Below are 23,564 nucleotides of genomic sequence, written 5' to 3'. Positions count from 1 at the left end.
AGGAAACTTGTGAACTCCACATTGATGCCCTGGTGTTCTGAGACGGAAGAAGATGCGTTCTTCCTCCAGGTGTCGAGTGGTGAGGGAGCATTGGTGAAGGAGGCCCAGGACCTGCAAGTCTTTGGCAGAGTGGGAGGGGGAGTTGAAATGTTGGGCCACAGGGCAGTGGGGTTGACTGGTGCAGGTGTCCCAGAGATGTTCCCTGAGGAATAGTGTAGAGGAGTAGTCTCCCCAGTGTAAATGAGACCACATCAGGAGCAACAGATACAATAAATGACATTGGATGTGCAGGTGAAACTTTGGATGTGGAAGACTTCTTTGGGGCCTTGGATGGTGGTGAGGGAGGAGGTGTGTGTGCAGATTTTGCAATTCCAGCAGTGGCAGGGGAAGGTGCCAAGAGGGGAGGGTGAGTTATTGGGGTCCTGGCATATTCCCTTGCCACTGCAGGAATTGCAAAACGTGCACCCACACCTCCCCATTCATCTCCATCCAAGGCCCCAAAGTAGCCTTCCACATCCACAAATGTTATTTATTTTATCCGGCGCTCTCGATGCGTTCCCCTTTACATTGGGGAGACTGGACGCCTCCTCGCAGAGTGCTTTAGGGAACATCTCCAGGACACCAGCACCAATCAACCCCACCACCCCATGGCTGAACATTTCAACTCCTCCTCCCACTCTGCCGAGAACATGCAGGTCCTGGGCCTCCTCCACCGCCACGCCCTCAGTGCCAGATGCCTGGAGGAAGAATGCATCATCTTCCACATGTGGAATTCAATGTGGACTTCACCAGTTTCCTCGTTTCCCCTCCCCCTACCTTTTTATTTTACCCCAATTCCAACCTGCCAGCTCAGCACCATCCTCATGACCTGTCCTACCTGCCAATCTTCCTTCCCACCTATCACCTTTACCCCCAACTCCATCCACCTATAGCACTTTCAGCTACCTTTTCCCAGCCACACACACATTCTTCCCCCCCCCCCCACCCACCATTTACCTCTCCACCTCCGAGGCTCCCAGCCTCCTTCCTGATGAAGGGCTTTTGCCCAAAATGTTGATTTTCCTGCTCCTTGGATGCTGCCTGACCTGTGCTTTTGCAACACCACTCTAATTTTGACTCTGATCTCCAGCATCTGCAGTCCTCACTTTCGCCTTGTAGAAAGGCTCTTGTAGGGCAGTGCTAGAATCCCTAAGCCTGAGTTCAAGTTCCACCTGCTCCAGAGGTGTGGATAAACATCTTTTGAATAGGTTAATTAGGAAATATTTTTAATGAATGTCAGTGATTTCATGACTACATTCTTGTTTGTCTAAATTCTTCTAATAACTCCTTTTTATTATAACAACTTTAGTGAGTGATGCTGTGAATTTGTTACTGTAGTAATTGATGTTAGAAGTGATTTTGATACAATTAATATCATCAGCTGTCCGATATTGTCATTCTCCAAGTTTATAAACATGTGGGAGCAGTATCACAGCTGATGGGCTAATGAATCATCAGACTTAGCCTTGTGGTGTTCTTTAGCCTTTGGTACATTTTCAGTGTTTCACTAAACAGTATTTGGGAATGAGATGTGATATTCTTTGCCTCTAACCCATGGTATTGATTACAGAATTGTTATGGTGGAGGAGGAGGCTATTTTAGCTCATCGCTCTGCACTGGCTTTCCTAATGAGAATTATGACTGCCATTCTTCTGCCCATCCCAAAGCACATTGTTTTGATTTAAATAATAATGTAATTTTAATAGTTTGATTTGAAGTTGCCTGAACTTCCATGCAGTGCCTTCCTAACTAGCTGCAGCGTGAAAGAGTTTTTTTTTCTCCGAACAAATCTCCTCTTGGCCTCTTTCGAAGGAAAGCAGCCCCAGCTTCTCTAAAGTATGTTTATAATTGGAATTTCTTATCCCTGGAACTATTCTGGTTAACCTTTTGTACCTTCTTTCCAATGCATCCACATCCTTCCTGATTGATGCCCAGAATGTACACAATACTCTCATTGAGGTCTAGTCAGTGTCTTCTGTAAGATCTGCAGCTCTTTCCAGTAAAATGTTACACCTCTCACTTCTACACTGAATTTCAATGTTTATACTACTTCTGGAAACAGTATCTTGTTCAAGGTTATTTGCTCAACACAAACAAGGAAATGTACTTGGATTCATCCATTTCATATGTCTCCTGCCTTGTGTAATATTGGTTCAGTCGTACCTTCCAAGCTGTTCAGAACGTTGCAAGTTGACATCCCTTTTCAGAATTGAGCAGCTAACGTAGGCTGATACTAAAGCATAATACAGAGGGAGTACTGTATTGTTGTTGGTACATTTATTCAAATGAAATATAAAACCAAGATGTTGCCTCTTCAGATAGATGTTATTTGCAATGTTGTCATTTATCTCAAGAGGGTTGGAATATAAAAGCAGCAATGAGCTACTGAGACTTTATAAAGCTCTGGTTAGGCCCCATTTGGAGTACTGTGTCCAGTTTTGGGCCCCACACCTCCGGAGGGACATACTGGCACTGGAGCGTGTTCAGCAGAGATTCACATGGATGATCCCTGGAATGGTAGGTCTAACATATGAGGAACGGCTGAGGATCCTGGGATTGTACTCATTGGAGTTTAGAAGGTTAAGGGGAGATCTAATAGAAATGTACAAGATAATACATGGCTTGGAAAGGATGGACGCTAAGAAATTGTTTCTGTTAGGTGGGGAGACTAGGACCCGTGGGCACAGCCTTAAAATTAGAGGGGGTCAATTCGGAACAGAAATGTGGAGACATTTCTTCAGCCAGAGAGTGGTGGGCCTGTGGAATTCATTGCCGCGGAGTGCGGTGGACGCTAAATGTCATCAAGGCAGAGATTGATAAATTCTTGATGTCACAAGGAATTAAGGGCTACGGGGAGAATGCGGGTAAGTGGAGTTGAAATGCCCATCAGCCATGATTAAATGGGGGAGTGGACTCGATGGGCCGAATGGCCTTACTTCCACTCCTATGTCTTATGGTCTTATTTTAAAAAGTCATTTGTTTTTGAAGAGCAGTATTGTCCCAGTTTCTCTCAACAACTAAACCAGATTTGTTGGTTATTTATCTCTCAATTCTTTGTGGAACTAAGTGAAAACTGGCGACTGTTGTTGTTTTGTTGGAAAATGCAATGTGTCAAAAAGTAACTAATTGGCTATAACACATTTTTGAAGGCTTTTTGAGGATGGAAAAGATGGTTTATGAATACAAATTCTCCCTTCTGCTACATTAAACAAGTTTTTTTTTAACTGAACCAATCTTACTGTGCACAATATCTCTTTGAGAATGAAATAAACCTAGCTGATACTTTTCAAATGCTTACCTGTATTCAGTTCAACTATCACTAACCCTTCCACATCTTTTCTGCACTGTGTAAATGTATTTTTTAATCTGTTTTCTTTATCTACAGCAGTGTGAATATTAAGAGTGTACTACTATCACACCCATTTCCTGCCATGAAATGTGTTTACTGCTACCTGGCAGAGTTGGTTTCAAAATGTGCTGAAGTTTAAAATTAGCAATTTTAAAACGACACCTTAAGAATTGGTAGTATTTATACTAGCTCAGATACTAGTATAAATAATAAAAACAAAATCTACACTGCCTTTTGCAGTTTTCAACATTCTGTTAACTCATCTCAAATTCCTTTACTTGAACAAGAGGTGATTGAAAATTCATTGGATTTCTTAAAGATGTACAGACAGAAACACAACAAAAGACTGTTCATGAAATAGAACAATAATGCCAATTGCCCAAAACCTGAGCCAAAAAAAAGTCTTTATTTATTTTAATTATTGACTATTGGTCAAGTTGATCACTGAATAGCAAAGTAAATCTTTCGCTTATGCACTTTGACCAGAGCCTTGTCATGATAGAAAATTGAATGCAAAACCTGCAATTTTCTGTCTGTTAAGTTGTACCATCACCAAAAGCATGAGCAAGAAGCTGGTTCTATTACATACTATTCAATGTGTTCTTTGAAATATGTCCTCTAGCAACAACTAATGCTAGAAATCATATAAGCTGAATGATTCCTCATCAGTTGCTAACCCTAGACAGTAACAATCTTGCTTTCACCTGAATGTGGCTGGAGTGGGAGGAATGACTGATGCATGTATTCTTTTTTGGCTCTTAACCGGTGACACACTATAGGGAGACCAAATGTTGTGTGAATGCAAAGTAAAACTAAAATCAAAGTTGGGAATAATGAGCACCATGGAAAAGCTACCAACTTTAATTTGGTATCTAGATTTGTATTAAGAATGTACACTTACATAGGAGCTGTAGGTCAGGTGGCAAGAAAGGATACCAAAAGACAAGTTGATCTCCCAAGCATGGGAAGGGGTGGGGGAGAAAATAGTAGATGAAGGTGTGCATATCTTATTTATATAACTAGTTGTAGAAACTGTTCTGAGATGTGAAATGTAGAACTTCAGCATCAAAAGATCTCTCCTTCATTTTTAGCTTTATTTTGTTTATGGTGACATTCATGTGATGCTTTTCTTAACATATCTGACAATGTGTTGGCACAGTGTATATCCCAGTGTGAACTTGACATTGCATCTGCTATCAAAGTTGATCATTGCTTTGGGTCAATTTCTCATGTATATTTTTAATTCAAATTCCAAAATTTATTTTTGGATATGGGTATCGCTTGCAAGGCTGGCATTTAATACTCATCGTTAGTTATTGGAGAACCTTGCAAGGTCTCTTCTGAAGGTATTAAGCAATAAACTTGTTTGATGCTGGACTGCATACATAAAAAGATCAGATTATGATAACAACAACTTATTCACTTAAATGGTACCTACTTTACAGTCTATTTTCCAGATTTGTTGTTTTTTTCCAAACTGATTTGATTGGGAATTCTCACCTCTGGCAATATCTGACAGTGCGACCTTTGGAATAACAATCCAGTCATATAACCGTTCTGCAATGGTACCTAGTTATTGTATAGAACGCAACACTTGCAGTAATCTGTATACATGTATTTTTAGTCTTTTTTTATTGTTGTCATGCAGCATACCAGAGATGCATTCATTCGTTCTTGGCTTAACCCTTTTTTTTTTCCTCCATTTTTAGAAATCTGGGCTGTGTATAAAATCTTGCACAACTTTTAATTGTTATTGCTAACAAAACATCAACTAGAGAATGTAAGATTAGGTGGAACAATCTTTCAAAAGGAGTGATTGATATGTTGAAACCTGATAATTATAAACTGCATTGATTTTAACTTTTGATGTTTTCATTTGCAATTTACAAGTTTTTTTTTTAACCTACCAGTTATATACACAAAACAGTTCAATGCAGTTCAAATTTCAGCACTTGTGATCCAAGGATTTAAAATAAAATGGTGACCTATAGGTTTTAAACTGATGCCGCAAGTGTGAACTTTAGGTTCTATTTGGAACTTTGTACACACTTACATTAATTATGGGTCAGGAATGTACATTTTATAGTTCCTTATTTTCTTTTGAATGAAGTATGTTTAATAATTGACAGTTGCAGGAGTCTTCAAATAATAAACTGCCAGACATGGAAAAGGCCAAGGTCATGAATTAGTTAATAAGCAGCTAATCAATCATGCTGCAAGGATTAAAGATTTTAAAGTTCTTATTTTGCTTTCTTGAAGGTTGCTGATGTAAGATTTTATGGGTGCCAGGCACCGTCTGTTACACTATCCACGTGCCTGCTTATTAATATGGTTTTGACAGGAAATGCACTGTTTGGCTCCGATTTGTTCTCATACCACTCACAGGTGAATTCGAGCAATGCGGAAGGGTGGATGGGTGGGGAGAAAAAGCAAACACTCTCATTTTCTTGAATACTGGAAACATTGAGGATTATTGTTGCACTAATTGTATATCCTTGACTGTGAGCAGGTGGTGGAATTCACAAAGTTCTAATCTGGTTGCGTCCTTGTAAACAACATGGTCTGCACCATACATTGCTGTCCACTGAGCAGATCTTTTTAGATCTTTGGATTATTTTATGGGAATTTCCAAAATTAAAAGCAACATAACTTCAAAATTATTAATTTCAACAGCATGGATGAGTTCTTATGCTGTTTCACCTCATGGCTAATCGAAATTTCATAAATCATAGTGATAAACAGAATAGTGTTTTATGGTTAGACTCTTCGGTGGATATAACAAGAATAATCAAAGGGATTCGATAATTATTTTTAATGCTTTTGTGCCTTGCTTTAGTCTGGTTGAAAGTCAAAGAATGAGAAAAGGTGACAAAGAAGAATACAGGAGAGAGTCGAAGGCTTTTGAAGAACAAATACAGTATGTAGATACATAAATATGTAGAAAGGAATTGAGTGCTGATCTTTCTCTCAATGAGACTTCTGACAGTTGTAGGAAAGAAAGATTGAGATTTGCTTGGTGTGGCACCACTTTTAATCAAAAATGTGCATTTCTCTAGCTCCTATAAGCAGCTTGTATGCTGAACACTAAAGAATTGGCAGTTGGTAGATTGTATACCATATTTTTAAAAAAAGATTCTGGGGTCTGAATCACAGAAGTTTCACTTAAAGAATGGCTTTCATGTCTTTGGTGCTTATATCTTCGCTGGATCTCTTTTTCATTTCGTTTCTATTCTCTCCGAATGCCCTTTTAATATTTCACTCTTTTTGTTTAATTTCCCCCTTTGTTTTATTAACTGGCTTCAATTGACATTTGCAATTAGAGTCATAGAGATGTACAGCAAGGAAACAAGCCCTTCTGTCCAACTTGTCCATGCTGACCAGATATCCTAAACTAATCAGTCCCATTTGCCAACACTTGGCCCATATCCCTCTATACCCATCCAGATGCCTTTTTAAATGTTGTAATTGTACCAGTCTCCACCACTTCCTCTGGCAGCTCATTCAATACATGCACCACCCTCTGCGTGAAAAAGTTGCCCCTTAAGTCCCTTGTAAATCTTTCCCCCTCATCCTAAACCTATGCCCTCTAGTGCTGGGCTCCCCCGCCCCAGGGAAAATAACTTGTCTGTTTACCCTATCCATGCCCTTCATGATTTTATAAAACTTGTATAACATCACCCCTCAGCTTCTGACGCCCCAGGGAAAACAGCCCAAGTGTATTCCGTCTCTCTTTGCAGCTCAAATCCTCCAATCCTGGCAACATCCTTGTAAATCTTTTCTGAACCCTTTCAAGTTTCACAACACCTTTGCCGCCCCTCCAATTGCCACCAGGACAGAACCTCACTGGTCCTCACCTACCACCCCACCAACCTCCATTAACATCGTATCATCCGTCGTCATTTCCGCCACCTCCAAACAGACCCCACCACCATCAGCGTTCTGAAAAGACCACTCCCTCCGTGACTCCCTCGTCAGGTCCACACCCCCCACCAACCCAACCTCCACTCCCGGCACCATCCCCTGCAACCGCAAGAAGTGCAAAACTTGTGCCCACACCTCTTTTTTTTTTTTTTCTCTCCCCCCCCCCCCCCCCCCCACTCCTTACTTCCTTCCAAGGCCCCAAGGGATCCTTCCATATCTGCCACAAATTCACCTGCACCTCCACAGACATCATTTACTGCATCTGCTGCACCCAATGTGACCTCCTCTATATTGGGGAGACAGGCTGCCTACTTGCGGAACGTTTCAGAGAACACCTCTGGCACACCCGGACCAACCAACCCAACCACCCCGTGGCTCAATACTTCAACTCCCCCTCCCACTCCACCAAGGACATGCAGGTCCTTGGACTCCTTCATCGCCAGACCATAGCAACACGACGGCTGGAGGAAGAGCGCCTCATCTTCCGCCTAGGAACCCTCCAATCACAAGGGATGAACTCTGATTTCTCCAGTTTCCTCATTTCCCCTCCCCCCACCTTGTCTCAGTCCCAATCCTCGAACTCAGCACCCACCTTCCTAACCTGCAATCTTCTTTCTGACCTCTCCGCCCCCACCCCCAGTCCGGCCTATCACCCTCACCTTAACCTCCTTCTACCTATCGCATTTCCAATGCCCCTCCCCCAAGTCCCTCCTCCCTACCTTTTATCTTAGCCTGCTTGGTACACTTTCCTCATTCCTGAAGAAGGGCTCATGCCCGAAACGTCGATTCTCCTGCTCCTTGGATGCTGCCTGACCTGCTGCGCTTTTCCAGCAACACATTTTCAGCTCTGATCTCCAGCATCTGCAGTCCTCACTTTCTCCCATCACTATATAAAGCTCAAGACTACAATATACATGTAAAACGTGCACACTGCCACAGCAACTTGGACTTCAAGTTGATTGATTTTGATTACTGTAACGTGTACCTAAGTATGGTGAAAAGCTTTGTTTGTGATCAGCACAGACAAATCGTACTAAGCAAGGACGCATTGGTCATAGGGTGAAATAAGCTCGACAGAGGCATACAAGTTACATTGCATAGGGCATATGCTAGGCAAGATCAGCATTAGTAAAATCAGCATTATTTGAAGTTAGAGAGTCCATTCATTAGTCTAATAACAGCAGGGAAGAAACTATTCTTGTACCTGCTGGTACATGTGTTCAAGCTTCTGTATCTTCTGTTTGATGGAAGAGCTTTGCTAGGATGCGGTGTGTCTTTGTTGGCAGCCTTTCCCATGGCAATGGGCTGTGTAAATGGAGTCCATGGATGGAAGGTTGGCTTCCATGATGGTTTGGACTGTGCACACCACCTTTCTATAGTTTCTTACAGTTCTGGGAAGAGCAGTAGCCATACCAGGCTGTTATGCACGCAGACAGTATCCTTTCAATGGTGCAGCCATAAAAGTTGGTGTGGGACCTTGTGGACCTGCCAAATTTCCTGAGCTGCCTGAGGGAAGAAGAGGCATTATTGTGCTACCTTGACTGTCCCATCTATGTGGGAAGACCAGGACCAGTGGTTATCATCACTTCTAGGAACTTGATGCTCTCCACTCTCTCAAATCTACACAGTTGATGTCGATGGGGACATGTTTTCCTTCCTTCTTTCTGAAGTCAACAAACTTTTTTTTAGTTGATGTTGTAATTCATTCAGTCATGAGTTTTGAATTTATTGTCCACTCCTAACTTCCCAGAGTAGAGTCAACCACATTGCTGTGGGTCAGGAGTCACCTGTAAGGCAGGTAAGGATGACAGATTTTCTTCCCTTCAGAGAAGGACATTAGTGAACTAGTGTTTTATTCTAGATTTTTGGATTCTAATATCATTATATGGTGGGACTTGAACCTATTAAATATGGAGTACTAGATTACTAACTGAGTGATACACCACCACCTCTGCTGTGACATCCCACCAAAAGGCTGCATTAATCTGAGTCACAGAGGTGATAACTTTACAAATGGCAACTTGGGGATGTGAATGTACCAGCCCTATCGATATATTAATATGTTCAACATCTTAAAGGATAGACCTGATTAATTTTTAATTTTTTTGCATCTAACTCCTTTAACATAAGAATTTGACTTTGTTTGTGACGCGTCCACTCACTCAATTTTCTATATAAACATTGTTCAACAGTAGAATCTTGTCCACAGAATTCGAAGAATGTAAGTCTTTGCCACTAAGTGATTTTAAGATTATAAAGTATAACATGAATGCAGAAAAATTACTTGTTTTAAACCCAAAGTGAAATGCATTCCCTTTGATAGTCCTTCAATTAGGTAAATAATTACAGAACAAATTAGTGCATACTGTGATGAAATACCTATACTAAGCAAGGTACTGGTGAAGGAGGGGGAGCTGTTCTGATGCAATGGGCTTCACCAGAATCTTGCTGGCACCAGAGTTCTGGTGAATCACGTCTGGGGCTGTCCTCTAAACTGAAGAGCAGGGTGGGCGTCAGTTGTATGGAAAGTTTATGGAGACAGTGAAGCAGGAGTAGGGCTCAGCAGGGGTTATTTAAGTTTCCAATAATAGGACGGAGTATGGAAAGAGTCAGGAATCTAACTTCAGGCACTGTCCATAAGAGACAACTATAAGAAGGGAGCCAATAATGCAGGACTGTGGGTGTTGTACTTAAATGCACGCAGTATATGAAACAAGGTAAATGAATTTATAGCAGAGACTGAAATTGGTGGATCCAGTGTTGTGGCTGCAAGGTGATCAGGGCTGGGAACTAAATATCTAGAGATACGTATTCTATTGAAAGGACAGGCAGAGGGGACAGAGTTGTCCTGTCATTCAGAAATGACATAAAAACAAAGCAAGACATGTTAGAGTTGAAAGGCTTAGAATTTGTGCAGGTAGAGTTGAGGAACTGAAAAGTTCTGAAGGTGGACAAATTATCCAGATGAGATGGACTACAAGCAAGAGTTCTGAAGGAGATAGCCAAGGAGATTGTGGAGGCATTGGTGGTGATCTTTCTTTCTGGAATCGCTGGAGTCCGGGATGGTGCCAGAGGACTGGAAATTGCGTAATGTAACGGCCTTGTTTTAAGAAGAGAGAGAGGCAACAGATAGGAGGTTGGTTAACCTGACCTAGGTTGTGTGTAAGATTTTAAAATGCACTTCAGGATGAGATTGTGGAGTACTTGGAAGTGCAAGATAAAATAGGGCTGAGTCAGTATGGCTTTATCAAGGGGACATCATGCCTGATAAATCTGTTAGAATTCATTTGAGGTGGTAATGAGCAAGTTAGACAAAGGAGAGCCAGTGGATGTGATTTACTTGGATTTCCAGAAGGCTTTTGATAAAGTGCCACACACACCAGCCTGTGAAATAAGACAAGCCCATGGTGTTAGGGGAAAGTTATTGGATGGGCATAGAGGATTGGCTGACTGACAGAAGGCAGAGAGTGGGAATAAAGGTCTCCTTTTGGGTGGTAACCAGTGACTGGTGGAGGGGTCATTTGTTGCATTTAACAATCTGGATGAAGGAACTGAGAGTATTGTTGCTAAGTTTGCAGATGACACAAAGATACGTGGAGGGAATGTTGAGGTAGCCAGGAAGTTGTGGAAAGACTTGGACAGGTTAGAAAAGTGGGAAAAGAAGAACCATGTGGGAAAGTGTGAGGTTAAGCACTTTGGTAGGAAGAATAGAGGCATGAGCTATTCTAAATGGGGAAGGCTTCGGAAATCTGAAAGTAAAAAGGCACTTGTCATAATTCAGGATTTTCTTAAGGTTAACACGCATGTACAGTCAGATGTTGAGAAGGCAAATGTAATGTTAGCATTTATTTCAAAACTCCAGGAGAGTGAGAGAGCGAGATCTAAAGAGGAGGTTTATAAGAATGATCCTGGGAATGAAGGACTTATCACATAAGGAACAGTTGAGGACTCTGGTCTGTAACTGATGGAGTTTAGAAGGAAGAGGGAGGATCTGGTTGAATCTTACAGTATACTGAGAGGCCTTGTTAGAGTGGTTGTGCAGAACATCTTTCCACGAAGAGGAAAGACTAGGACTCAACAGCACTTTTCCGAGTGAAGGGACAACCCTTTAGAAACTGAGATGAGGGAAGGATTTCTTCAGCCAGAGGGTGGTGATTATGTAGGAATCATTGCCACAGATGGAAGTGGAAACCAAAGCATTGTGTGTATTTAAGACCGAGATACATAGGTCCTTGATTTAGTAAAGGGATTGAGGATTATGGAAAGAAGACCGGAGAGTGGGATTGTGATCGAATATCAGAGTGCAATCAAATTTGCCAAATGACCTAATTCCACTCTTATATCTTGTGGTGTAAAGCATAAAAATAATACCATAGTGATTGACATGAAGAAGAATTGATGATCTTGGGTTGAGATTATAATTTATAATGAACAGCAAAAGTGGCAGATGCAGTTAGGTTTCTCTTTTAAGGGAGATATTTATTTATAGAGATGATCTAAAGTTCAATACATATGCCAGACATTTGTCATTTTACTGCTGAGGCAGGATAGATGCTCCATTCCAAATAGTTTTTTAATAGGCTGCACTCCACATATTGCTTATGTTTGCTGTTAGCCAATATTGTTAGGTTGTAATGGTTTTTGAGGACTGTAATATTGTAGACTTTGGTATTCTCACAAATTTTAAACCTTTCATTCGCATGGCAACTTAGTTGAAATTTTTTGACTTTCCTTGCTCACATTGAGAAATATTATGTTTATCTTTGATCTTTTCCGACTTGACCTCTTTTCAACCTCTGCAGAAAAATGTGTCTCTCTGTAAAAATTCAGTTTTTTTAAAAATTGAGATTATGATACTCGAGTCTTTGTCATATCATGACCACGGTTAGAGAATGGAACATTTAAGCTTGAACAATTTACAAATTTTAAGAAAAGTACTCACTATACACACAAATATATAATGATTATGTCTATTTCTGTGGTGCTTCAAGTTAACATATAATTTTACTTTAATGGGTGTGTTGGATGGAATCTAGTGTATTATAAAAGTAAAATTTGTGTTCATTGATTCAGATTTTCTTCTGAAGTGTTTTACTCTGATTGCTTTACTTGTTAGAAGTTTTAAAGACTGTGCAATTATTTCAGATAATATAATGGATGAGGGCTTTTTTTTCTGATTGTGGGTTTAAATTTAAATGTTCTGTTTAGCTTGGGTATGCTTTAAGTTAGTGTCTGTATTAAGGTTTCAAGTTCTAGTGATTTTAAAATCTTGTCTGCAGTAAATTACCTGTTGTAGATATGTCGTCTGCATGAAAATCCCCAAAACTGAGGTTGAAGATTAAAATAACTATAGTTCTTTTTAGTAAGGAAGAGGTGATTCTACACTGGTCCCTGATTCAGGAATCTTAACACCTAAGCCAGGTTTATGTCATGATGAACTTTCATGACTGGTCATTTTAGTTTGCAATATTTATTATACCAGTTTTCCACATCAGTCCATCTAGATTCTGCGAAAAACTCTGGAAAAACTGTTATGAGAAGCAGGATTGAAGGTCCCAATGATTAAATGTAGGTCAAATATATTAATCAATCGACCCCTGAGCTGATGCAATCATTGAGCATAACTATAAAAGAAGTAGTATTTAGTGTTGTAAGAATAAAACACTTCTATGAAATCTGTGTAGTTGACTTCATTCTGTACTGGTTTTTAATCTGTTATTCCCATGATTTGTATCATGTTATTGGATGGAAACTGAACCATTTTGGCCCATCAAATTTACACTTGCAATCTTCTCTTAATTTGCCACTTGAAAAAGTTCCATATTCCTGTGTAATTGTCACAGCCATTTTAATTTGCATTTTTCAAACAATTATCTAATTCATTTAGGAACCATTTGCACACGCCGTTTCAAGGATCATTTCTTGCAACTTAGTTCACATTGAGGTGACATTTTAAAATTTATTTTTCTGATTTACCTTTTTAAAGTTTTATTCTCAAATCTAAAATAATCATTAAGCAGGTAATGTAACAAATTATAGATTAGGATCTTGTATGTGTACCCAAAAAAGAAGTTTCTTGACTTGAATTGTCTTGCAATAATTGACCCCCCTAATCTGTGGGTATTTATTGGAACCTATTGTTGCCAATGGCCCAAGATTTATGCTGCAAGGGCTCTTCATGGCTGTTTTGTTTTTAATTCAGCTGTTTGTACTCTTACAATGTAGAGCAACTGCTGTAAATAGTTCTGTCAATGAAACAAAAGCTTGGAAGATCTAGTAGGAGGAGAGCCAAATTTTTATTCCCCTCCTTCCAATGCTTCTATTGCCAAACCTAAAACTCCACAAGTAGTTCCTTGACCTCTTAATGACCGTGGGTGGGGTCATGGTGCTAAAGCATAGGCAAACGGGAAGAGAAACTATTAAGGTTGATTTTTGTTACAACTTGTAACCGCAATCTGTTCACTTTTCTGTGGTAAAGCATAATTAAGCTTCTAATGTTAGATAATTGGCACAAATTCTGATTTGTATGTGAAATCTGCCATGAAGACTTGCTGAAAATTGTCAAACATGTCATTTTAACAGCCAATTTTAAGGTTTTCCAAAAAAAAAAACCATGTCATTCTATTCTTTAAACCAATGGGTAAAAACTTGGCCTGGGTATGGTGTGAATTTCCAATTAAATTTTTAACTTTGCTATGTTTTGAGTCTCGAGCCTAACAAATTTGTGCCATGATTTACTTTAGGAATCTTATTCATGCTTGTCATTTTGGCTGTTTCATACAGTGGAAATAGCAGACTATATTTCCTTCATTGAGAATGGATGTCATTATAACTCAATCTGGTAAATCTGTGTTCAATTAATTAGGGATAATGTACTAGCCCCAACATAAGTTTGGAAGTGGGAATGGGCATAATTGAGCAAGAGGGTGCTGGGTGGTGAATCTGCCAACCTGCTAAGCCCGAGGTGGGAAAGCTTACAGATGATGGAATGCTTATGGAGGTTTTTAAGTGGGCAATTAATGGCCAAATAGAGTGGAATTTTGATTGTACGAAGTGACAGGAAGGGAATTCTCCACAGAAGAATCCCGAGTGCGGCACAACAGCCCAGTGATTCGCACTGCTGACTCACAGCACGAGGGACCCAGGTTCGATTCTACCTTTGGGTGATTTGTTTATGCAGTGTTTGTATGTTCCCCAGTTCTCCCCTGCCCCAGTGCTGCTGTGTTTGTGGGTTTCCCCCAGATTCTAAAGTTTCCTTGCACAGATGTGCAAATGAGGTGGATTGACCAGGCTAAATTGTCTTGTAGTGACCTGGATGTATAAGCTAGGTAGGTTAGCCATGGTAAATTAAGGTTTACAAGGGTAAGGGGGTGTGTCTGGGTGGGATGCTGTTCAGACATTCTGTGTGGCCTCAATGGGTTGAATGGCCTGCTTCTGCACATTAGCGATTCAGAAGAACCCCAAAAAGCAAATTGTTCTGAAGTTTGTTTGGGGCTTCTGGTGAGGTCCCCGTTTTTATTGTTAGAGATTTGGGACCTGATCAAGGAACCTGACATTCAGAGAGGGTCTGTTATAACTTCCCCCACTCCTTCCAACACTTGACTCTGACATGCCCAATCCCACAAACCCATTTCACCCTTGCTCACCTTTTGGCCGTGGATCCCTTCATTGATTCTGAGCCTGTGATGGGTGCACTGAGGCAGTTGTTACTATTTCTGCAGACACTGCCCATAAAGGAGACAATCTCCAAGGCACTTCCTGCAGGAGAAGGCCCAATAGTAGCAACTTAACACCCTCTCCAATGGATAAAGCACAAGACTCTCTGGCTTGATAACTGATGGGCGGGGCCATCATTGCCAGGATGTTTGTCCATTGTTTGGCACATTTCATGTTGAGATTCAGAATTTCATTGACTCCAGTTGAATGTTGAAGATTTCACAATAAAGAGTTTTCAAACTTTTCAATTTGACATTGAAAAGCAGCAATGGGTATAGGACATCCCACACTAAGTTACCTTTATCCAAACTCTTTTTTTTAAATTAAACCCACCTCTGCAATTCATTCCACTGTCAAAGCTAGATGTTCAATAGTTTTTGATTAATATTCACCTTTCCAGAACACAGTGAATGCTACAAATCTGAAATAATAAAATTCAAAATGCTGAAAATACATTCTAGTTATGACAATATTTGTGGAAAGATTAAAAACTCAGCCCAGAAACACAAACTGTAACTTTTTTTTTAAAATTAAGAAGAGTTAGAGATATAGCAGGTTTTAAGCAAGGCTTGGGTGAAGAACCAATGGAAGGTCTATATGAGAGTAGGAGAGAGTGAATGATTAAATGAGTTACTCTTCCAGGCCCAAAAGGAATGGAAGTGGGGTAAGGAATGAGACAAAATGTGTGTTATCGAATATAAGGGAAAAAAAGAAACACATAGTTTTAGTAATTTTGGTCTGAGAATGTTCAGCACAGAAGACTGTAAAGCATCTGACTGAAAGATGAGGTGTTATTAACAAAGTTTGCATTGAGCCTCATTGGAGCTATGCAATGGGCCGTCTTGTCATCTAGTTGGGTGTGGTACAGATGCCTGATTGGATCCAGGAACAGGTGATGGTCAAATGTTTTTAAGGGATAATTTGGGTGAGCATTTGACTGGGTGTAAATATTTTTAGCCAACCTGTTCAGACGTGTTATTATACTATCTCTGGGGAAGATAGAGAACCTGTACTTCCTGGTTCAGTGGACGGGACACTACCATTGTGCAATAAGAACCCTTTTTGGTTGAGAGAAGACAGTGAACTCATCCCAGTGCACGTGGGCGATCCATCTCTCTCTCTCTCTCCAGGGCTCAGAGTAAAGATGAAGGAGGTAAAACTATACTGTGTCTTTGAGCATTTTGCTTCGGGGGGGGCGGGGCGGGTGGAGAATGGGACAACACTGGAAAAGCACCGCAGGTCAGGCAGCATCTGCGGAGCAAGAGAATCGACATTTTGGGCAGAAGTCCTTCGTCAGGAAATGATGAAATATATATTTCTTTCATGCGTAAAACAAGTAATCAGTGTAGTTGGAATCGATGGAATGAGTACAACCTGTTCTGATGTAACGCAATAGTTTAGTTCCTGTGTTATAAGAAAATCATGCAATAGCAGCACCATTTAACCCGATGGGACTAGAATCTCATTATAGCCAATACAAGTAAAGAAAGTTCACATTCTACAAATAATGGTTTAAATTCTTCAATCACGTTATAGCCAATTTGTGTTGAAGAAATGCATGTCATAGCAGAACTGACTGTCAAAGTAAAATTCTGACTAGAAAAGTCCAATCTTGAATTTTGTCTAAGCAGCATTTAACCTCTGGTTTTTATTTGGCCGAGGACAGAAATGTCAGGTATGAGATCTAGGTTGAGAATTAAATTGACAGGTTACCAGAAACCGGGGGTCATACTTTTGGACTGATTTGGAAATTTCTACAAAACAGACACTAATGTGTTTTGTCTCCCCAGTGTAGAGGGAACTATTTAATGAACAGTGAAAGTAGTAGACTAGATTGAAAATGACATCAATCTCTTGTTTGTTTCACCTTGAAAGACTGTGTTTTGTTTGTGGCCCTGAACAGTGATGAAGCAGACTGGGCAAAAGGACAGCTATTGTGTCCCAGTTTGGATGGAGAGAGCCTGTGGGGAGGGGATCAAGTATGAGGAGTGGACCATGTATCATGGAATGCCTTCAGAATGCTGAAAGAGAGGGGGAAGCTGTGATTTGTCATGACCTCCACAATCCGGGTGACTGAAATGGTGATGAATGATCATTTGAATATGGAGATTAGTGGGGTGGAAGGTGAGGAAAAGGGAAACCCCAGCATGGTTTTGTGTGGGAGGGGAAGAGGTGAGAGCAGAAGTACTGGTAATGGGCGGACACAGTTGAGTGCCCTGTTAACTTTTGGGGATGGGGTGGGGAAAATGCTCAGTCGAGCACTAACTTTTTATGTAGATTCTGTCAGCTGTGTTGGAACAGAAGAGCCTGTTGTTTCTTCGACTAAATGAAGTGAAGGGGTGCCTGCTTTTCACAGACAGCATTCCTATAAAGTTTTTAAAATGAGATTAAAATATTTTAATGCAAACTAATTCAAGAAACGTTGCCTTCAGCACCAGCAAAGAAAGTATAAGCTCTAGACTTCCCTTACACTGTTATTTATTCTAATGTTATTGTAATTTTATGTACTGGCTAAATTTTAATTGTAGCCTTTAATTTTCTATACTCCAGCTTCAAAATCATCTCTACCAGATGTTCTGATGTGCTGTGATTTATAAATGCTATTCTACGTCCAATGTTAGTTAGCAACAATGTTCGGGAACACATTTCTGTCTGGTTAAATTAACATGGTCATTATTCCAAATGGTGACTTAAATCTTGTGTTTCATTAAATCAGGTTGCAAGTTTGCCAGTTTGTAGGGCTAAAAGGCTCACTTTAAAGTTACTAAGTCAAATAGTCACAGCAGCTGCATTTTGGGAAAGCAAATCTTAGCAGGACTTATACACCTTTAATGGTAAGGTCCTAGGGAGTGTTGCTGAACAAAGAGACCTTGGAGTGAGGTTCATAGCTCCTTGAAAGTGAAGTCACAGGTTGATAGGATAGTGAAGAAGGCATTTGGTATGCTTTCCTTTATTGGTCAGAGTAGTGAGTACAGGAGTTGGGAGGTCATGTTGCGGCTGTACAGGACATTGGTTAGGCCACTGTTGGAATATTGCGTGCAATTCTGGTCTCCTTCCTATCGGAAAGATGTTGTGAAACTTGAAAGGGTTCAGAAAAGATTTACAAGCATGTTGCCAGGGTTGGAGGATTGGAGCTATAGGGAGAGGCTGAACAGACTGGGGCTGTTTTCTCTGGAGTGTCGGAGGCTGAGGGGTGACCTCATAGAGGTTTACAAAATATGAGGGGCATGGATAGGATAAATAGGCAAAGTCTTTTCCCTGGGGTGGGGGAGTCTAGAACTAGAGGGCATAGGTTTAGGGTGAGAGGGGCAAGATATAAAAGGGACATAAGGGGCTACTCTTCCACACACCAGGTGGTACGTGTATGGAATGAGCTGCCAGAGGAAGTGGTGGAAGCTGGTGCAATTGCAACATTTAAGAGGCATTTGGATGGGTATATGCATAGGAAGTGGTTGGAGGGATATGGGCCGGGTGCTGTTAGGTGGGACCAGATTGAGTTGGGATATCTGGTCAGCATGGACAGGTTGGACCGAAGGGTCTGTTTCCATGCTGTACATCTCTATGACTCTATATGTTGTACAATTTACAATGCAGTGTAACATGTTTTAAATCTGAGAACATATTCAGGTGTTACAGTCTCTTGTACAACCATCTGCATCAGAGGAATAGAGGTTACAGAATGCAGGATTAAACTCTCTTGAATCTTCTGAATTCTCAATCTGATAATGGGACCCCTCAAGTGCAGCACAAATCTGAGGGATTGTTACCATTTGCAATCCTGCATCATCAGCTGTAGTAAAAATGAGGCAGCAGTTTCCCTGCACATGTGACCCAAGTGAAGATGATGAAAGAGAAAGTAATGTTCTCCCAAAAATAAATGAGATTTATCACATACAAATCCGATTTTCATTCCAAATTGGCTTTTTGAGCCTGATTTAAAATTTTTACATGTCCAAAGTGATTGTAGGTATGATTTTAATTTCTGTTAGTTTTACTATGGAAGTATTTTGGTAGGAGAGAGGGAGAAGATGAAAAGTTAGTGTTAGGAACATTTATTTCTGCAAACATATAACTAACACTAACTTTAAAAATATGTCTATTTGTGTCCAAAGGAACTAAGTTAATTTTTAAAGTCTCCTTCCAGAATGTTTGGATTTAAAATTCTCAACCAGTTATTTTGGGTTGGGTTGATTTTAAAATGAAAATGCCAACTTGGTGAATCGGAAACTTCAGCTTTTACTGAATTAAGACAGTTCTTAAATTTCTTTACTGGTTGGAAACAGTATGGTCCCTCTTGCCCATTGATCCTGCATTTCATTACATGCACATTTTTCATCTTTTTCTTCAAGAGTTGCCAGAAAACTGGACAGATACAAGAGAGTCGCTGCAGGAAGGAATGATATTTAATCTCAAGTATTTGGGTATGACGCTAGTGGAACAACCAAAGGGGGAAGAAATGTCGTCTGCTGCTGTTCGAAGGATTGTTGCGATGGTAATATTCATTTTTTGTCTACATTTTTAAATGGCTGATTTCAGATGCAATTGGAATACTGAAAGCAATGGTCACAGCTTTGTCAGATTTTGGTTGCTCAGTCACATCTCTGTGAATTGATGTTGGCTGAACACACCCTCCTTGAGGCACTAACACAGGACACATCCAATATTGAAATTGTTCATAGATGCAGCTGCTGTTTATGTTGGCAATGGAAATTGAATTACTGGTGCAAACAACAAAATGATTCAGCTCCTGTCAACTTCTGTGAACTTAGTGGCCTTAAAGCACATAGTCACACCACATTGGTGTCACTTTACTAAATGGAGGTGTTGGTGTAGCATGATAAGTTGGCATTGTCTATCTCCATGAATAGTTTGAAGATAAAATGTTCTAATGAATTTATTAAAAATGACATAATTTGCTTTTAAAATAGAAACTGAATTATGTCTGATTGCTCTTCTCACATGGTGTAGTATACCCTACCAGATTGTTTTGCCTAGCAACCACATTTGACCTTCACTCCACTCCTCCACATGTGCAGTAATAGAGAAGATCAAAAGCTGAGTTGATTTTTAAAAAAAATTTTAAAACCACTTATGTTTTGTGGAAACCATCTACTACTGATGGTTTTGAATTCTGTTTCTTGGTCTTGTAACTCCTCTGCTGGGAGTATTTCCAGTCTGTTACCAGTCGCTGCGGAATATCCAACTATATTTGTCATAGATTGCTTTTTGTGATGATTAATTCAAGGCTTGGGTTTTATTATTATTTATGGTTATTGAAATTAACATTTATAATGGGCATCAAACATATATACCAATAGTTGGTGGCAATCAATGTACTAGGAATTTCTTAGGTTAGTAGATAAAGAAACATTGACAGTTTTAATAAAGTCAGTAGGTGGGAAATGCCATTTTACCAACTGAATTGAAATTTTACCAGATGTTCCCTTGGTTGGCTGTCCTCCTGAGAGAATTAATTTCTTGGATGTGTGTAAGTTTTTGACAATGTAACTCAATTTTAGGATTTTTTTTTTCTGTGCAGGCCAAAGCAAGTGGTAAAAAATTTCAGAAAGTCTCACTGACTGTGTCACCGAGAGGAATCATACTGCACGATGGTACAAATAATGAACTGATAGAAAACGTCTCCATTTACAGGTATAGAGCACTTCCACTCTGACTTGATGATATGTTTAGGCACAAATGTTGACTGTACACTGGTACAGGGTAGGAAGGTTGATGTTCAACCCTCAGTACCATAAGAATGCTGTTAAAACTGTGTTACTATGAAAGGCTGAAAAGAGCATAACCAATCAATGTTGTGTGTGTTGACCCTCCTTCACAACCAATGCTACTTAAAGGTGTTTTGCAAAAAAGCATAGCTTTAGGTTGTAGCTTCATTCATTAATCTTGACACAACATAAGAGCTAATATTCTTGATGTTCAGAAAAGGAAAACTATGATGGTATGAAGAAATGAAAGATTAAATACCAAATGCTCCACCACGTAGATCCTTAGCTTTCTGGGAGTATAAGAGTAAACATTTAGTCTTTTTTTTTAAAAAAAGTAGAGGATCAACTTTCACACGAATAATATGTGATGGGTTGAAATCTACCCTCTCATTCACCACTGCAGAATTGCAAGATTAGGGAAAGTATCCACAAATGCTGTCCCTAAAAGTTCCTATTCACAATTTACTTTTTCTATCTTTGAGTCATTAGCAAATAAAACAATAATACTTTCTGCACTTCTTCCATCCATCACATTTATATAAATTGTAGAAACTTGAGGGCCCAGAGCTGATCCCTGTGGCACATAACTGGTTCATCTTGCTAACCAGAAACTGTCAGTGGCTCACTTTTTTATATAACCCACTGTGGTTGACAGGACACCCAGCCATGTGAGACCCATTTTCCGCACTTCTGTCCTTTATTATTTCTCCTCCCTCCTCTCTCCTAGTTTCTACATGCAAATAATCATCTTTTTGTCTTTGTTTTTGCCCCGTCCAAGAGGACACTGTCACCAAATACACCTTCCCCTCACCTCCACTATCAGCATTCCACAGGGACTCTTCCCTCTGTGGCACCATGGTGCATTGCATCATTCCTCAATGAGTCCTCACACTTGACTCCCCCATGACACCTTTCCATAACATTTGACCATTCACCTCCTGATTGCTCAATGTCTAAGGCCCCAAGAGCACCATCAAGGTGAAACAGCATTTTAGATTAGATTAGATTCCCCTGCCGACCCTCCAAAGAGTAACCCACCCAGACCCATTTCCTTCTGACTAATGCACCTAACACTATGGGCAATTTAGCATGGCCAATTCACCTGACCTGCACATCTTCGGACTGTGGGAGGAAACCGGAGCGCTCGGAGGAAACCCACGCACGCACTGGGAGATGTGCAAACTCCACACAGACAGTCACCTGAGGCTGGAATAGAACCTGGGACTTATTTGTACTTTATTCAATGTGGTCTATTGTATTTGCTGCTCACAATGTTGTCTCCTTTACATTGGAAAGACCAGTAGAGGCTGTGTGACTATGTCGAGGAACACCTCCACTCTGTAGAAATTACCTTGCCATTCCAATAAGCCTCCCTGCTGTCATGCTGTTTCTGTCCTGGACCTGCCATAATGTTCCAATGAAGTACAAGAAACACTACCTCATTTTTCACTTTGGCACGTTACAGTCTCCAGGTCTCCATTTTGAATTCTGAGCCTGACTTCATGATGTTTGTCCTCTGTTTTCATTTTTCTTACATTATTCTTCTGCCACACATGGCTCGTCTTGTTTTGATTTTGTTCTCAGCTGAGAGGACCCATTTTCTCCCTGCTGCACCTCAATTTACACCTGTTTTCCTCCTCCAGTTCTCCTTCACCCCTTTAGTAACACCTTTGCATTGAGCCTGCACATCTGTTCCCCTTGCCCCATTTATGCCACTGTCATATTATAAAAACCATGATTCTCTAACCCCTTTCTAGTTCTGAAGAAGTGTCATATTCAACTTGAAACATTGACTCTGTTTATCTCTTCACAGATGCTGCCAGGCCTGCTGAATTTCTCCAGCAATTTGTGTGTTTTTGTTTCAGATTGTCAGCATCCACTGCTGAAACTTGTTTTTACCTGCTGTTTCTTGTTTTCTGGCCCATTCTCGATCCATGTCAATATGTTACTTTGTACACCAGCAGCTTTAATTTTCTCCAATAACCTTGATGTGGCAAACTTGTCAAATGCTTTCTGGATTGCCCTGTCAAAAGAATGTTACTTTCTCAAAGAACTATAATAAATTGCTTAAAGCCACACTGACTCTGCCTAATTGCCATGAAATTTTCTAAGTGCTCTGCTTCAATTCCAGTTTCCATGGTGGATTTTGAACCCATGGCCCAGACCCATTACTTGATTGGGCTTCTTGCGTCTAGTCCAGCCACGTAGAGCCTATTAGGGGCAAGCAGGTGATAAATGCCACGGTGGCTCAGTGGTTAGTGCTACAGCATCGGGGATCTGGGTTAGATTCCAGCCTTGGCAACTGTCTGTGTGGAGTTTGCACATTCTCCCAGTGTCTGCGTGGGTTTCCTCCCACAATCCAAAGATGTGCAAGTCAGGTGAATTGGCCATGCTAAATTGCCCATAGTGTTAGGTGGATTAGATTAGATTAGATTACTTAGTGTGGAAACAGGCCCTTCGGCCCAACAAGTCCACACCGACCCGCCGAAGCGCAACCCACCCATACCCCTACATTTACCCCTTTAACCTAACACTACGGGCAATTGAGCATGGCCAATTCACCTGACCCGCACATCTTTGACTGTGGGAGGAAACCGGAGCACCCGGAGGAAACCCACGCAGACACGGGGAGAATATGCAAACTCCACACAGTCAGTCGCCTGAGTCGGGAATTGAACCCGGGTCTCAGGGGTAAATATAGGGTAGGGGGATGGGTCTGGGTGGGTTGCTCTTTGGACGGTCAGTGTGGACTTGTTGAGCCGAATGGCCTGTTTCCATACTGTTGGGAATCTAATCACAAAAAACATTTGGAC

At 40.6% G+C, this 23,564-nt stretch overlaps 1 protein-coding gene across 3 annotated transcripts in view; it reads left to right on the top strand.

The window, feature by feature from the left end:
* ldlrap1b (low density lipoprotein receptor adaptor protein 1b) overlaps positions 1-23,564 on the top strand; it is a 79,523-nt gene that overhangs the window by 8,400 nt on the left and 47,559 nt on the right. For all 3 annotated transcript variants that reach the window (XR_015752146.1, XR_006315675.2, XM_043717644.2), the window contains exons 2-3: positions 19,375-19,517; positions 20,565-20,677. Coding sequence is in view for 1 of the 3 variants with exons in the window: in XM_043717644.2 (XP_043573579.1) it covers positions 19,375-19,517; positions 20,565-20,677 (256 nt within the window). In the remaining 2 variants the exon portion in view is untranslated. The remainder of the gene's footprint in view (positions 1-19,374; positions 19,518-20,564; positions 20,678-23,564) is intronic.

The sequence above is a fragment of the Chiloscyllium plagiosum genome, unplaced genomic scaffold (genome assembly GCF_037043375.1).
Source record: "Chiloscyllium plagiosum isolate Xiang-an unplaced genomic scaffold, Cpla_swu_hap1 HiC_scaffold_30, whole genome shotgun sequence".
NCBI classification, from domain to species: Eukaryota; Metazoa; Chordata; class Chondrichthyes; order Orectolobiformes; family Hemiscylliidae; genus Chiloscyllium; species Chiloscyllium plagiosum.
This window is presented reverse-complemented; position numbering and strand designations above follow the sequence as displayed.